This window comes from Pseudophryne corroboree, chromosome 4 (assembly GCF_028390025.1).
Source record: "Pseudophryne corroboree isolate aPseCor3 chromosome 4, aPseCor3.hap2, whole genome shotgun sequence".
Taxonomy (NCBI): Eukaryota; Metazoa; Chordata; class Amphibia; order Anura; family Myobatrachidae; genus Pseudophryne; species Pseudophryne corroboree.
The window spans coordinates 228526596-228543443 of record NC_086447.1 but is presented as its reverse complement, the minus strand read 5'-3'; the positions used below and the strand labels follow the sequence as shown (position 1 = coordinate 228543443).

General features: G+C 38.4%; 1 protein-coding gene across 1 annotated transcript in view; it reads left to right on the top strand.

Annotated features, from left to right (window-relative positions):
* AGTR1 (angiotensin II receptor type 1) overlaps positions 1-13073 on the top strand; it is a 95141-nt gene extending 82068 nt beyond the window's left edge. Inside the window, exon 2 of the mRNA XM_063915961.1 lies at positions 5763-13073. Within this exon, the coding sequence (XP_063772031.1) occupies positions 5801-6898 (1098 nt within the window). The 5' untranslated portion in view covers positions 5763-5800 and the 3' untranslated portion in view covers positions 6899-13073. The remainder of the gene's footprint in view (positions 1-5762) is intronic.
* The last annotated feature ends 3775 nt before the right edge of the window (positions 13074-16848 follow it).

The following is a 16848-nucleotide window of genomic DNA, read 5'->3' as shown; positions in this document are numbered from 1 at the left end:
CTCTCTCTGCACATGTTATATCTGTCCCCCCTGCAGTGCACATGGTTTTGCCCAACTGATAAAATATTTGCTGCTGCGATCAACTCAGAATTAGGCTCAAAATGCAGAAACACAAAGCTCAATGAACATTACAGGTTATATGACAAATCTCTAAACTTACTTACTGGTGAGGCATAGCTGTTTTCTCGACCCAACAGTATCTACTCTTATATTGAGTGAATTGATCATCCATTGTAGGTGTAGGAAACATGTAGCTACCATAACTGTTGGAACCTGTTCTTATTGGAGAGGACTGTGGACCTCGCTGCAAAAATTACTTCCACATCTACTACCCAATTGTGACCCAATGGTATATGCTGCTAAACATTTCAATGCATCAGTTTGCAGATACTGTGGATCTTTTATTTCCAGTTTGAACTGAAGCTCTGCCACAGTTGTTCTTTAGTATGTGTTATACTTTAAATACAGACGTATTTATAACATTGCTTAGAGCAGATGGGATGTTTCGGGAAAGATAAAGTGTTATTCCAGTTTGACGATCTAATATATATTTTATTTACTGTATTTTAGTGTGAACTATTCTTATAGTAAAAGCAAAAATGATTTACTGGTGAATTTGAAAACTTCTGAACTGCTGGTCTAACTAGAACAAAAGGTTATTGGAAATCTGCTGTTTCTCACACAGAAACAGAGGAGTCAGCAACAGAATGAGTTCTTCAATGATTACTAGAAAAATTGCCTAATAAAAATTTGGCTTAATGAGATTTTGCTGTTCTTTCCACATAGCCATTAATCACTGTTTGTAGCACAGCCAGCCTTGTGTGTATTCCTACACAATGAATTCTGTGAACTGCAGTTAGATATGTTACATGATTGTATATGGGATGTCACAAATTCTTACTGTCATCTTAGGACATGTGACAAGATCAAAAACTAATCCAATTTGTTACTAAATCAGAAGATAAAGGTTGGTATAGGTCAACTGGATTAATTTGTGGCAGTTCATTTACTGTAAACAGTGTTGCATACTAAATATGAGGTTGGATTTACTATAGGATAGTGGTTCCCAAAAGGTCCTTAAGGCACCCTAATGGTCAAGGTTTTAAGGATGTCCCTGCTTGAACAGAAGAATGTCCCTGCTTGAACAGATGTGGCTTATTGAGTAACTCATTCATTTTGATTAAACCATCTGTGCTCAAGCAGGGATTTCCTTAAAACCGGGACCATTAGGATGACTTGAGGATTGATTTTGGGACCACTGCTATAGGGGAAGACTTTACAGGTGTCATGGCTTCACATTAAAGTCCTTTTTTATTACATTAGGAAATAGTTACTGCTGTAAGCAAGCATTTATAATAGCAGACATTGAATTCAGCAAAAACTCAATCCAATTAAGTATTGTTGTATGATGCAGGAAAATTGTGAGATGCCAGGTACCTATATCACTGGTGGATGCACTGTAAGATCCCTTTCTGCCTATGGAATGTGGCTCCAGACAGCAACCTTGCAGAACCGTGTGCAAAAGAAAAAAAGACATTCCTAGTATCCATTTCACACTTGACTCCAAATACAGTACGAAATGTTCCTTCAAGTTTCATTTCCATCTTAAATACAGTAAGTGATGTCTGTAAAAAGAAACTGGGTCTGTCTTTATCCCAGGGTCACATTTTACAATTTTATAACACTTTCATTACATTGACACCGGCTGCGACTGGGCACAGGCGGAGCCACGATTAGCGTGGATCCATCTGTATATGTTCATATTTAAATGTGAATCTCCCATGCACAGAGGTAACTGTATAGAAAATACATGGTAGTTGACAGATCCTTGGCACCATGAGGATGTGTAAAAAATAACTCACCCAGAACATTAAATTTCAATTAACTCTTCGTAAACTGATCAGTGTCTTTGATGTCATCTTTTTATAGGTTTCTAAAATTATGTTTAACCTAAACTTCTTTACAGTGAGGATTTTAGCCACTTCCATGCAATGTGAAACATTGGTAGCACTAATCATTTTGTTAATTTCATTATTTATTTATTTATGTTTGTTGTTTTCATCTGTTTGAATTATCCCTCTTTTAATTTATCTGAATTACATTTTACAAATAGCCAACATTTTAATTCAAAGTACATTCCTAGATTATATAATGTATTGATCTCCATGTACTGTAATAATAAATAAAAAAGACAAAACATTTTAAAAAATTTTTTGTGTCCTGATTAAAACATAAGCTCCTAGCAGTTACTTTATATTCCGAGCCTTGTCTCAACTCAATGCAGTTGTAAAAGTGTTAATCAAGTAGGATGTAACCAAGTTATAATGACATCTCATTTGTTTTCAAGCCTTTAATTGGAATGAAAGGTGAACTTTCAGACCTAATTGAATTTCCTGGATTTTGTCATCTTGTATATGTGACGCTGATCATTCTGGAAAAGCTGTTTTATAGGTGAATTTAAGATAGTATGTCATTTTAATTATAACCCAGGGGCTTTGAAAAAGGTAATTTCATTTCTGTATAGTTTACAAGGTCAATCATAAAGCCCACAATTTGTTAATATATAAATAGATTGACAAATTGCTATTAAAGTGACACAATACCTTTTGTATGATTTCAATTTTGCTTAACCATGCAGTCATTCCAATAAGGGAAAGGATGCTACAAATTTTGTGAAAATATTTTTTTTTCTTCAAAAATATCAGTTTTATTGGTGAATGCTAAAGATGCATAATACCATGAGAAAAACAGAGAACTAGCTTTTGCACTTTAATGTAAATTACTTTTTTCATACTTATCTTTTTCCATACTAAATGCTGAGAAATTTAAATGGTGTGACACCCCTTGTTCCCTCTCATTCTGATCCTTTTTCCATCACATTCTATGGGAAAAATTCAAACCTGGAACTTTGCACAATTCCTCCTGTATATGTGTGTGTCTGGTATGCAGATGACACATGTATCTCCATATTATCCCAAAGCCAGAACACTACTTATCTGAAAGCACTTTTTCTAGAATCCCCCACTTCTAGCAACCAGGGGAACTGCAGAGATCTTGATTGGCTGCTGACCGGACAAGCCACCAGGCATGGGCAAACTTACTCTTTACCATTTAAACTCAGAATTCATTGCACAACCATTGACAATTCTAATTTGGGGAGCATCTCAAAAACAGTAAGCTTTTGCCTAGACCAGGCCTGGCCAACCTATGACTCTCCAGTTGTTGTGAAACTACACATCCCAGCATGCCCTGCACCAGTTTTAGCATACCCTATTAGCAAAACCTTGCCAGGGCATGCTGAGACTAGTAGTTTCACAGCAGCTGGAGAGCCATAGGTTGGCAAGGCCTGGCCTAGACTATTATAAAATGCATCTCACAAGATATGCCATAGGCAGGTATATTGAATAAATATACAGTCAAGTATTTTAGGAATTTTACTCCTGCTGAAAAAGTTCTTTAAATTAATTACATGGAAAATGTTTTTGCTATGAAAAAAAAGTGTTATCTCAACAAATATTGCAGACATGAAAATATATATAAATATATATATATAATTTATTATTATTATTATTATTATTATTATTATTATTATTTTATATCATGGGACTAGTTACAGTGTATCTGTGGCTTGCACACAAAATTAGTTTAACTCAGCTGTTTCAATACCAGTTGTTTCCCAAGCAGAGATCTGGAAACTGGAAGCCTGCAGATTTCTGCAACTGACTCTACATGTAATGAGCACTGATAAGATAACCCTCACAAATCAACAATGTCTTCATTTTACTGCATGCCATGGGTCACAGCAATATAATCACAGATAAAATGATCATGAAATTGAACAGCAAAGGTGATTGTACAGCAATAATTATTAAGAGATCTAAAAGTGTTATTGGCTTAATCCTTAAGCAAGCAAACAAAAATTACTAATCTGTAAAATGTTGTTCCAATATAAAAATGAAATGATGATTTAACAATGCATCTTATTTTCCAGTGTGCTAATGTTCATGAAAATTACAAGCACAGTAATATGTATTAAATCAAAGTGTCAAGCCAAAGAGTAGGAAAATTAAAGATTCAATTGTAAGAGCCATTGCGAATTAATAGTATGAGATTATTTTCAGTTTACAATTTAGCTGTATCTCTGTTTCAAATGGGGTGGGGGTGCACTAATTCCCTTTCTGACCCAGGTCACCAAGTTACAGCACTTTTCAGTTCCACTCCATAATCTGTCAAATTCCGCTCTGTAAATCTGTCCATTTCCGCCTCTGACTGTCCAGTTACAGCCGTGACTCTAGATGTGTACACACGGTGAGATACTTGTTATGCCCAATTTTGACTATGCGATTTCCCTTGGACTCCCCCAGAGCCCAGATAGCACAGATTGTACAGATAGTACAGAGAGTACAGATTTTGACTATGTACAAATTTGTACTAAGTGCCAATTTTGACTAAACGTTGTACTAGATAGTACTCTAGATAGTCAAGATTGACTTGCTTGCACAGTCTACCTAGCCTTGAGATACCGACCCCATGGGAGTGCACATCGGGATCGAATCAGTATCGCAAGCTGCCTAACACCTCGAGATATGCACTAACTTTCCTTCAGATTTTGACTATCTTACCGCGTGTACACACCTTCTGTTCATTTTCAGTTTGCGACTCTGACCAGTTCCACTCTGTTACTCTAACCAGCTCCAGCCTGTAACTCTGACCAGTTCCACTCTGTTACTCTAACCAGCTCCAGCCTGTAACTCTGACCAGTTCCACTCTGTTACTCTAACCAGCTTCAGCCTGTAACTCTGACCAGTTCCACTCTGTTACTCTAACCAGCTCCAGCCTGTAACTCTGTCCAGTTCCATTCTGTTACTCTGTCGTGTTGGTTTCCATATGACGACCTGACACAGCATTGTTTATTTCCACATGCAGTATCTCCTGGCTGTTTTGCCTTAAAGTAATAAGTTCACGTGTCAGTAGTGGGGGTGGGTAGGTTGATTATATTTTGAAGGTCGCAGTAATGGACATTTTCAGTTCTGCTTGTTGTTTAAGTAGTTTAATATTAAAAACAAGCAATTTTGTTTTGTCTAGAGGTCCAGTCTGTAGGTATTTCTAATTCATGTAACAATTAATAAAAAAAAAAAGCAATTGTCTTCCTGTACTGTGAGTGTAGTAGTTTAGTAATGTGACTTTATACTAACAATTCTAACCACAGGAGATTTGGTTTGCATTATCACTGTGACATTATACTGTATTAATTGTATTTAATTTATTGTATTTATTTAGAAAAAGACTTAGTAGCCAGACATGTTTTTAATTTAAGTTTATATTAAAAATATATGTGCATGATTCAAATCAGTCCAGATTGAATAGCACCAGGAGTTAGCTCTTGGTGCTATTCAATTCAATGCACTTTCATGTTGGAGAAGGCCGGTTCACCCAGACTAAATGGGGTGTTTTGTTGTAGGAACCAGCATTCTCCGACTGAAGTGCCCAGTGTGATGCTGTTTCCACCGCGCTTAGGGTAGAAATCAGCATCGCACCTGCTCTTTTGTCGGCTTTCTGCTTGCACCCTCTCGTCGGGCGTCACATCACGCTGAATTAAATAGCACTGGGAGATCATTCCTGGCGCTATTCTATCTGTGCTTAATTGAATCGAGTCCTATTTTACAATAATATACAAAGCAAAAAATAAGCTAACAACTTGCATATAATTAAATTGTTAATGTGTATGTTAATTATTTTCTATATCCATTCTTATTTTGCAGGCATACTTTCATCAAGCCAACTCTAAATAATTATCAAGATGTTGAACATGTCAACTGAAGAGCCTACAGTCCATTGCACCAAGTCTGGAAGACACGGTTACATATTTATTGCTATTCCAATCATCTACAGCACAATATTTGTCATAGGAGTTTTTGGGAATAGTCTTGTGGTCATTGTCATTTATTGCTACATGAAGATGAAGACGGTGGCCAGCATATTTTTGATGAATTTAGCTATTGCGGACCTGTGTTTTGTCATCACGTTACCTTTATGGGCAGCCTACACAGCCATGCACTACAACTGGCCTTTTGGCAGCTTCTTGTGCAAATTGGCCTCAGCAACAATCACCTTAAATCTATACACTACAGTATTTTTACTCACATGTCTCAGCATTGATCGCTACATAGCTATCGTCCACCCAATGAGATCTCGTATTCGACGTACAATGGTGGTTGCCAGAGTCATTTGTTTCACTATATGGCTCATTGCGTGTTTGGCAAGTCTCCCAACATTTATATATCGTACATTGGTACCCATTAAAGAGGCAAACATAACAGTCTGTGCTTTTTTTTATTCGTCAAACAACTCACAAACCGTTTTGATCGGATTGGGTATTACAAAGAACGTGCTTGGTTTCTTTATTCCTTTTATGATCATTTTAACCAGCTACACATTTATCGGCAAGACTTTGAAGGACACCTTCCATACACAGAGAGGCAAGACCAGAAATGATGATATTTTTAAAATGATAATGGCCATTGTTCTGGTCTTCTTCTTTTGTTGGCTTCCACATCAAGTGCTTACTTTTCTTGACATTTTGATTCAGCTGGAAAAAATAAAAAGCTGTCATATTCAAGACATCGTTGACACTGGTATGCCGATCAGCATTTGTATTGCTTATTTGAACAGCTGTTTGAACCCTTTTTTATATGGGTTTTTCGGAAAGAATTTCAGGAAACACTTCCTACAACTTCTAAAATACATACCGCCCAATATTCGAACACACACAAGTCTGAAAAGCCTAAACACAAAAATGAGTACTCTTTCATATCGTCCATCAGACAAACAGAATTCCTCAGTCAAAAACTCCTTGCGAGTCAATGAACATGAAGAAGTACATACTGCGAGTGTGTAATATAGTGAATGTTACTTCAAGAAAACAATTGCACTATATTCCAGTTAAGAAATGCGCTATTTATTTTTAAAGATACATACATAATAAAACTTTCCAAAAAGCAGGAAAAGCGAACTGCTAGAAAGTGAACAGTATGTTATGGAGGCCGGGATACCGGCTGTCAAAATACCAATGCCGGTATTCCATTGGTGAAAATTCCGACAGTCACCCAAAACCTAAGCTTACCCTGATCCCCCCCCCCCTTACCCTAACCCACCTTTCCCGCAGCCTGACCCTAACCTTCCCCCCACCGCCGCCTAACCTTAACCCTCCCCAGTGGTGCCTAATCCTAACCCCCCCTATCCCCGCAACCTAACCCTAACCCTCCCTCCCCCGCAGCCTAACCCTAACCCCCCCTACCCGAAGCCTAACCCTAACTTTCTCACCGCTGCAGCCTAACCCTCTCTCCGCAGCCTAAATCTAAATCACCCCGTCCGTGGATTATCAGTGGTGAAGTTCTGCTCCGACTCGATTGGGATTCCGGCGTTTGCATCCCGGCATTTCAATTGATGATGGGATGCTGGCTTCGACATTCTGATCAGTGTTGGAATTCCGGCGTCTGAATCCTGGCGGTCGGTATCTTAACCACATCCCGTTATGGAAACTGTTATGAAACATGGTATATAATAGATACAAAGCAAATCCCATGCTGACAAAACATCTGCTACATTTAATGGTTAGTGAATTTCTGAAACCACATCCAAAAACAGCATTACTGTATATATAAAATAGCATCACTTACATACTTACATCCCAATACAGAATATACCCTAGTCTGTGTTCATCATTGAAAGGAAATGAATGAATGACCATTTAATACCTCATTTTGTACAAATAATGTTTTTACAATCTAGTATATTTTTGTCTTTTTACTTTAGATTTAACATACATACTTTACCATAGTAATGTTCATATATTTTTTTCTCATTATGTATGTACATAGATTTCAATATCACAAATCTATTTTTTTTATTCTATGCTTTGCAAAAAGTTTCTTAACATTGATAACAGCAAGTATTGTGATTTGCTATTTATTTTGTGTATTTATTTAATCTGACTGTACTATGACACTGTTAATTATTGTTAAATTGTAACTTTGAATATTGTAATATAAATTATAGATGAAAATATCCCAGTAGATCTCTTCACCTACCGTATGTCTATTCCTACATTTACATCTATATGATAAGCAAATGAATGGAAACTTTTCTTGTAATTCTAAGTATAGCTACATAATTTAAATGTACTAAGGATCTGATTCATGTTTGTAAGTAAAGCAAAATAAGCAGGTAACTGTGTCTGGAACAAACCATGTTGTCATGTAAGGGGAGCACATTTATATTTATTCTGTGCAGGGTAAATACTGGCTGCTTTTGCATGTAGCCCACAAATGTTAGACAGCTTTATTTTACACTACAATTTGGATTTCAGTTTGAACAAACCCCACCCAAATCTTACTCTTTCTGCACATGTTGCATCTGCCTCGCCTGCAGTGCATAATGATTTTGCTCAGTTGCTTGCTTTTTTGCTTTACTTACAAACATGAATCAATCCCTAAATATGCCATTAGAAATAGGACTTAATGCTGCAATCAGCCTTAATATCAGCAAGTTATCCAACATTGCCAGAGTATGTGGTTACAAAACAAGCAGTCATATACAGTAGATGCAGTCTACATGTACTGTCAAAATGTACAGTCTTTATGTGGTCAGTTGTAGGTCTGTTACAATGAATAAGAGACATTAGCTGGGGTATGAAGTCTGATTATTCTAGAACACATGTAAATGTTTTGAAATCCACTCTATTAAATGCTTGGAAATGCATCAGAAAATGAACAAGAGTGATAGACTAAGAAATGCTACAAACAGGGTCAGTGCTAGGGTGTTCGGCGACCCCCTGCAACAATAAATCTGCGCCCTACCTCACACACATAATAAAGGGACAATGCACACCGAAGGTGCATGCCAAAGAAAAGGGGTGTGGTCTCACAATGACGGGGTGTGGCCACGCAATAGTATTCCCAATTCAAATTACGCCACACAGTAGCACAATCTTATTCACATTACACCGCACCTTATTAACGTTATGACACACAGTAGTGCCCCTTACTCACATTAAGCTACACAGTAGTACCCCTTATACACATTATGCTACACAATATTGCCTTCTTTACACAATGGACACAGTAATGTTCCTCATACACATAATGTCCACAGCAGTAGTACCACACATAATGCCCACAGTAGTAGTGCCACACATAATGCCCACCAGTGTCGGACTGGGGCATGAAGGGCCCTGCAGGTAATTGCAGTAGTAGGGGCCATGTTTAGGGGTGTGGCCAGTCCTCAAAGGGGGTGTGGCCAGCCACCACAGAGGCTTGACTAACCATTAGAGAGATCATGGTCTGGGCCCCTTGATAAATATATATAGTAAATACTGCTAGTGCATGCATGATAATGTACCAGATTAATAACAGCAATGCACTGTAGAAAATACACCATAGCCCTGTGCAGTATAATGTAACATATATGTATAATTAAAGTGCACAGTGTAGAACCTGGTCCCTAGAGAAGGAAGTGGGCCCCCAGGCAATGGGGCCCACCAGGGGTTTCCCCTGTACACCTGTGGGCCAGTCCAACCCTGATACCAACAGTCGTGCCACACATAATGCACACAGTAGTAGTGCCCCTTACACATACAGTATGTCCATTTGTCCACAGAAGGGGAGAGGGGGAGGGGAGTACAGTACTTACACGGTAGATCAGCTTCAAGTTGTTATAGAGCTTGGCTGTTGCAACGGGGAGGAGAGAGGAAGGAGTCAGAGGGACCTGACACTAAGAGACGTCCTTCCTGCTGCCAGTGCCACTGCCTGTCATACAGTTTAACAGGTGCAACGCCAGCTGGCAGCAACAGTAGGGTAACAGATCAGGGAGAGCACCTCCTCAGCCCAGCGCCTCTTTGCATTGTGTACCCTTGCTGAGTGAGTTGCACCAGCTCTGGTCACAAACAATGAAATGGGGCCACATTAAGTAGTATTTTACAGGAATTTGTGAAAAGGGGCAGTTTGGACATTCATGTCACATTGCCACACTTTTGTTTTTTCCTGCTTCTTCCTTAAAAGGTGTAGTGGAAGAAGCATCAACCCTTAACCAAGACGGTGTGCGTGCACTTACAAGTAAATGCATGCAGGTTTAACCATCTAGGTGTAAGGAAGAAAAACAAAGGCAGCTGTCACTGCACATCACAAGTTGTTTTTATTATGGTATTTCACATTCATTTGGTTTACCAAAAGGGCTCTCCCTATATATATATATATATATATATATATATAAATGTTTTAAATTGTCCCGTTTTGGGGGTCAATCCTATTCCTTGTGAAGTGCCACTTTGCTGTGGTATATAAACGCTGGTAACAGCATAATAACACCCCTTGCAGCCCCTTTTAGTGTCCGACTCCCAGAATTTTTCACCAGAATCCTATGGAGTTACAAAGAAAATGCTGTTAGTTGGCTGTATCATATGTGCGGTATAGCTCCGCACTTACTCGCAGAGTCAAAACCGCAAAAACATTGCAGGGAATAGGATTGACCCTTTGTTGTTTCTTACTTACTATTGTGTTCAACAATTATTTGGATAAATAAACACTGTAGCTAAAAAATACATTTGTGAAAATGAAAATAAATGACGTAATAGCAACCTCATTAAGCCAGTGTAGTTTTAAAAAAAAAGTGATCATAGTAAAGTTATATACCAATCTCCTATGTTTGGGAAACATTTAAAAATCTACTATAATTGTTTCAGAATATTATTTAACTTTAAACTGAAAACACTGTATGTATAAATATTATATTTCAAAGGGGTAGCAGTTGATTTACCAACGGTCATAATCCCGACAGCCATTGACCTACAGTCAAAATACCAACACTGTCAAAATACCGACATGCATTATGCCGACATAGTCAGAATACCGACATTTGAAATGCCATCATTTCAAAATGCCAACATGTGTTTTTAAGGAATTTTTGCCCAAAAACAGACTTGCTCATACTTTACCCTCCCAGTGGACCTGGAGGCGGGAATATAATAGTGCCCGAAGCATAGCGAGTGCAGCGGTACACTTAGACGGTGTCCATGTCGACCTATGTTGACATTGAATCAAAAAAACAAAGACTCATGTCAGTATTTTGACATGTCAGCATTTCAAATGCCGGTATTCTGACTGTCGGCATTTTGAACATGTCAGCATAATTAATGTCAGTATTTTGACTGTGTTAGTATTTTGACTGTAGATCAATGGCTGTCGGGATTATGACCATCGGTATTATGTCCGTCAGTAAATCATACTGAACCCCAAAGGGACAGCCCAATGGAATAAGCTGAGCTATATAAGAAACTGTTAATAAATAATAAGTACATTTAATCTGCTGCATATGGCAACTTTTACAAAAATAAATACCAACAGATGCAGAATTGTATGCATCTCAAGATGCAGGCACATCTGCACAATCGCCTGGTTTACTACTAGTCACCATCATCATTGTTGGACTTACACCTACAATATACAGGTGCATGAGATACACTTACAAACAGAGGTATTTTCCCTTACATCTCTGCATACCCTACAGTTGCACAATTATGCCCTCACCGAACTTTGCTTGAGTAAGAAAGTCATTACTGCCCACTTCTGCTTCTTCAGTGGCTACAGTTGAGAAGCCGACTTTATTAATCTACATCTCCCATCCTTTCATGTGCCCATTTCTGAGCATGCCCTATGCCATTATACTCAGGCCTGGCAACATGGAGGAAAAAAGGGGACTTCCGTATGGTGCCTCGAGGTACAGGGGGACCCTGATGATCTGGGGCACACAAAAAAAGTTGCAGTAACTAAAAATGCTTTTTAACTTATGCTACAGCTCCCAGTAAATGAAATAAAAAGGCTGTACCAATTTATCACCCCAACACCTCCCCCCCCCCCCCCCCCCACACACACACACACACACATTTACCCCATCACTTGGTCCTGTCCTGGTGGTCCTCACTATGTTCCCGTTATTACATATGCCCTGCCTTGTCTGTCCCTGCCGCCACCGCCACAAACCGGGCAACCCAGGAGGAAAACCGCCACCTGCCGGACACACTGACTGTCTGACTAATGCCACACCGCTGGCCGCTCTTTACAAACAAACTGGCTTTAGTGAGCCCCTTTGGTTAGCAAGGGTACTGTGTCATAACTGACAGTAAAAACTGAAAAGTAATCACTCCCAGCTCCCAATCAAATAATACTGATATATATAAAATGGGTGTATGTGTATATCTATATAAATACAAACTATTTTTTTTTTAATATCACCTTCTACTTTAATAAAGGAGATCAAGGAGGTTGTGGGGGCCCCAAAGATATCTTTGTCCTGGGCCCCAAGATTTCTGTTGCCGGCCCTGGCCCCACTGTAAGCAATAGGTAGATTATTCTTCTGAGTAAACCCAGCCCCCACTACAGTACCATAAGAATGTGTGTCACTATTATTTACTCTCACTACAACATGTGCATGACTGATATAAAGAGGGATTCATAACGTGGGTGGACCTTCCCATTTCTGTTTTATTTTGTCTGTAAAACATTAATAGGCTTACAGAGAGTAAAGGAGATTAAGCATAAACAGTGATGTATACAGTATCTGTTGTACAATAAACTGTTTTCAGTCTCTGAGATGAGCTGCAGTATATAGAATGTAAATTCCTATATAAACATTGTAGCTTGTATTAAAGATGTGTCAGCCATGCATTATGTTGTATAAGCTGTCTTTTAAAAAGCTGTATATATTCTCAGTGCACAAAGGATCATTTAAATGCAGAAGTCGTAGCTATAGGTTCCTAGTTTTGTTGTTAATGTACAGTAGGGAAAATCTGAACATGTTGTGCGTGCTGGTAGCACCCTCTTTGGAGTAGAAAGTTGTATACAGTATATCTGTATTGCTCTGTCTTATAAGTTACTTTCTGTATTGTTTTCTTTAGAAAATAGCACACAAAACGTATCACACTATTGTGTTTGATAGTAAGATGTTTTATGTGTAATGTTGTGTAAAACATTGTATCAGGTACAAGTATAATGTTTAGTTATTGTATTTTTTATGAATGTATTTTTCTTTGGTATTGATAAATGTCTTAGTATTTAATAAAGTGAATTGTAATTTCACGTTGTAGTTTTATTTCCTGCATATTGTGTCTGGACCATTTCCTGAAGGCTCTTCTATGGCATCATGTTTTTACTAGAGATGAGCGGGTTCGGATTTACTTGGTTCTTGACGCCAGAATTATCGCAAGTTCTTTTTTTCTGGATTTTTCTTATTGGCTTACCAAAACACGTGACGTCCGTGAGCCAAAAAGGAGATTCGGGTAAATCCAAGTAAAACCGAACCCGCTCATCTCTAGTTTTTACAATTATTGCAGGATACATTCAGTATATTAAACACTATTTTAAATGCACATTAAACGTCTTCTTACAGGTCGTAACATAATAATGTGTTAATGGAACACATAAAGCTTGTAGGAATAAAATGATAGTACAACAAGGTATGCCATATTTAAAACTAATTAGAACCTTTAGACATTAGAACACCAACATGTCTGGACTTTTAAATGCTTTTGATAGAATATGGTGTTTTTGTCTGGAGAACATGAGACAATAACTTCAAGAGACACAATGACCAAAAAAGGAGACACCTCTTTTCAAATGAGGATTTCCTGAGCCGAGTGTTCAGGTGCAAGGATGGGGGAAATCAGGCACATTTTGAGCCTTGCCCAAACTCTTGGTTCTGTTAATATATCAGCATTCCAGGGTGGAATTGTTTAGTTTGCTGTCTCACAAGAATGTAGACAGTGCAGCTGTGCACTAGATTTGCAGAGGAGTGCAAAAACAAGGTTTCATATGCAGAGTGAGAATATTAAAAAGAAAACGATAGAAATGGTGAATTATGTTTTGCGTTGATACGTACACTAACAATTATCTCTGCTACTGTAAAAGATCTAACTTTTGCAACATTTCTGGCAAAGATTGGCTTTCATTCTATGCTTCCAATAGGACAGAGTTGGCCACTTTTAAGTAGCATATGTGTTTTTATAGTTTTTTTAAAACTAAATAAAAGAAGCTTCTTAATTACCCTAAACTAGTCTAACAAAAATGTAAATAATAGATTTTAGATTTGACCAAAAAATACTATAAATTCTATTATTCAGTTTTGTTAGCAAACCAAAAAAGCAAGCAAATTGGCAAAACCATGTTGTACTGCAGGTGGGGCAGATTTAACATGTGCAGAGAGATTTAGATTTGGGTGGGTTATATTTCTGTGCAGGGTAAATACTGGCTGATTTATTTTAACACTGCAATTTAGATTTCAGTTTGAACGCTCCCCACCCAAATGTAAATCTCTCTGCACATGTTACATCTGCCTCACCTTACATGTTTTTTTGGTTATCTAACAAACCTGAAAAAGGCCCAGTATCCAGTGAATCCAGTAAAATACCTATGGCATATGGTGAGTTATGCCATCTGGTTCAAATACAGTACATTAAAATTCTAATAGACAATTTCTACTAGTATTCTGTATAAGAATGTTTATGGCTCATTCTTTCATTAACCAATTTGTTCCAATCTATAACTGAAGAATTTATATGGTTTTAATTTACTTACATAAGTAGTGTTAGGCTGTGTGTATTGGTAATAATGTATTGGGAGATTGCCTTTTTAAGAGAACATCATACTAGTTGGAGTAGGAGGGGTTAAATTTAATCAACAATACAGGTGTATGGAATCACGAATGGTTTAAAAACACACCTCTATACAGACGGCCTCACTACGTTCTGAGGAAGACGCCGATCTGATTTGAAGGCGGAGAAACATGTAAAACTTCTTAATTATTTATTACAAGCCGGCTTTTTTCATTCTAATACACCGATGAGATCAATTCGATCTGCATGCCCTGAAAGCTACCGGGTATCCAAGGAGAGAGCGGCACCTGCAGTAGTGCCTGTCGTGCAGCTCATGTGCGGCGTGTAGCCCGACACAAAGCACAGAGGGAGCAAGTTACGGAGTGGCCTGGGGAAAGAGAAGCGCTTGAAGCAGCGCCGGCCGCACAGTCCATGTGCGGCGTGTAGCCTAACACTGAGAACGAGGTGAGCACTCATTATTACACCTCGCCCCATTGGAAATATTGCTGAAAAGCTCTTACATTATCAGCTAAATAGCCCCTTGTATAAAGGAAATCTCTGTTCCCTCCATGATATACTGATTAAGAGACTGCTTCACCTCAGTTAAATATTAACTAAACATTACTTGGCGAGCCAGTATTATTCTTTGGCAACTTCTAAACATCTATAAGCTAAACACCTTTACCTGACTTCCTGATATGTCCGCATATAAAGGAACTGCTACCAGCGGACGGGAAGAGTGACTACAATAATAATATTGGGCTCACGTATAGGTGAAACAAACTATCAGTATTTGGATACTTGACAACTCTAAAGGACACTTTATATTGTAGATTTTTATTCATTAATCAACAAGTTTTTTTAATTTAATTTTTATTTTTTTGCATGTGATTGTTTAAACCGTGGAATATATTTTACTATACTTACCGGCCGGTAATAACAAAAATAATCTTTTTATTAGATTTGAATAATAAACCAAAAATTATATATATTGGTATATTGTGTATTTATTAATAATATTTTAATATCAGCGCCTCTATCTTTTCCCATCTGTGGGAAAAACTTAGGTTTTTTGTTTTATCTATAACTGAAGAAGTATGAGTCATTGGGTCGACCCAAGTTAGGTCGACAGTCATTAGGTTGACCACTGAAGGTCAACATGGGCATTAGGTCGACATGCACTAGGTCAACATGGGAATTAGATCGACATGTACTAGGTGAAAAGGTCAACATGAGCTTTTGGACTGTTTTTGGTGTCATTTTCTTCGTAAAGTGACGGGGAACCCCAATTAGTGCACTGTGTCCCCTTGCATGGCTCGCTTCACTTGTTACCATTCCAAGTATGGAAAAATCCAAAAAATGAAGAAAAAAAATGAAGAAAAACTCATGTCGACCCTTTGACCTGTTGACCTAGTACACGTCGACCTAATGACCATGTCGACCTACTGACCATTTTGACCTAATGCATGTCAACCTTCAGTGGTCGACCTAATGACTGTCGACCTAAGCTGTGTCGACCTAATGACCATGGTGGTCATTCCGAGTTGATTGCTCGCTGCCGATTGACAGGAAGTGGGTGTTTCTGGGCGGAAACTGGCCGTTTTCAGGGAGTGTGCTAAAAAACGCAGGCATGCCAGGTAAAAATGCAGGAGTGCCTGGAGAAATGGGGGAGTGGCTGGCCGAATGCAGGGCGTGTTTGTGATGTCAAACCAGGAACTAAACGGACTGAGGTGATCGCAGTCTAGGAGTAGGTCTGGAGCTACTCAGAAACTGCAGCAAATTATTTAGTAGCAGTTCTGCTAATCTTTCATTCGCTATTCTGCTAAGCTAAGATACACTCCCAGAGGGCAGCGGCCTAGCGTTTGCAATGCTGCTAAAAGCAGCTAGCGAGCGATCAACTCGGAATGAGGGCCCGTATCCCAACTGAACACAATACTCACATTTGCTAAACAGAACTTAGCAAGCATACAGTCATTTAAAATCATTATATATTCTTGACCAGTTCTGCCAATCCTATCTTACAGCTTCAACCCGTAGAGTCATATAACCAGGTAATGTAATAACACAACAATCCCAGGACTTTTGCCACAGTAGTTGTCAAAACTTATCAGCTACTTCTTTACATTTAGGACATTTCTTTCCATGTCCACAAAAAAAAAAATTCCTATCCTGATATGCAGGAACTACAGTATGTAGATTAGAATAAT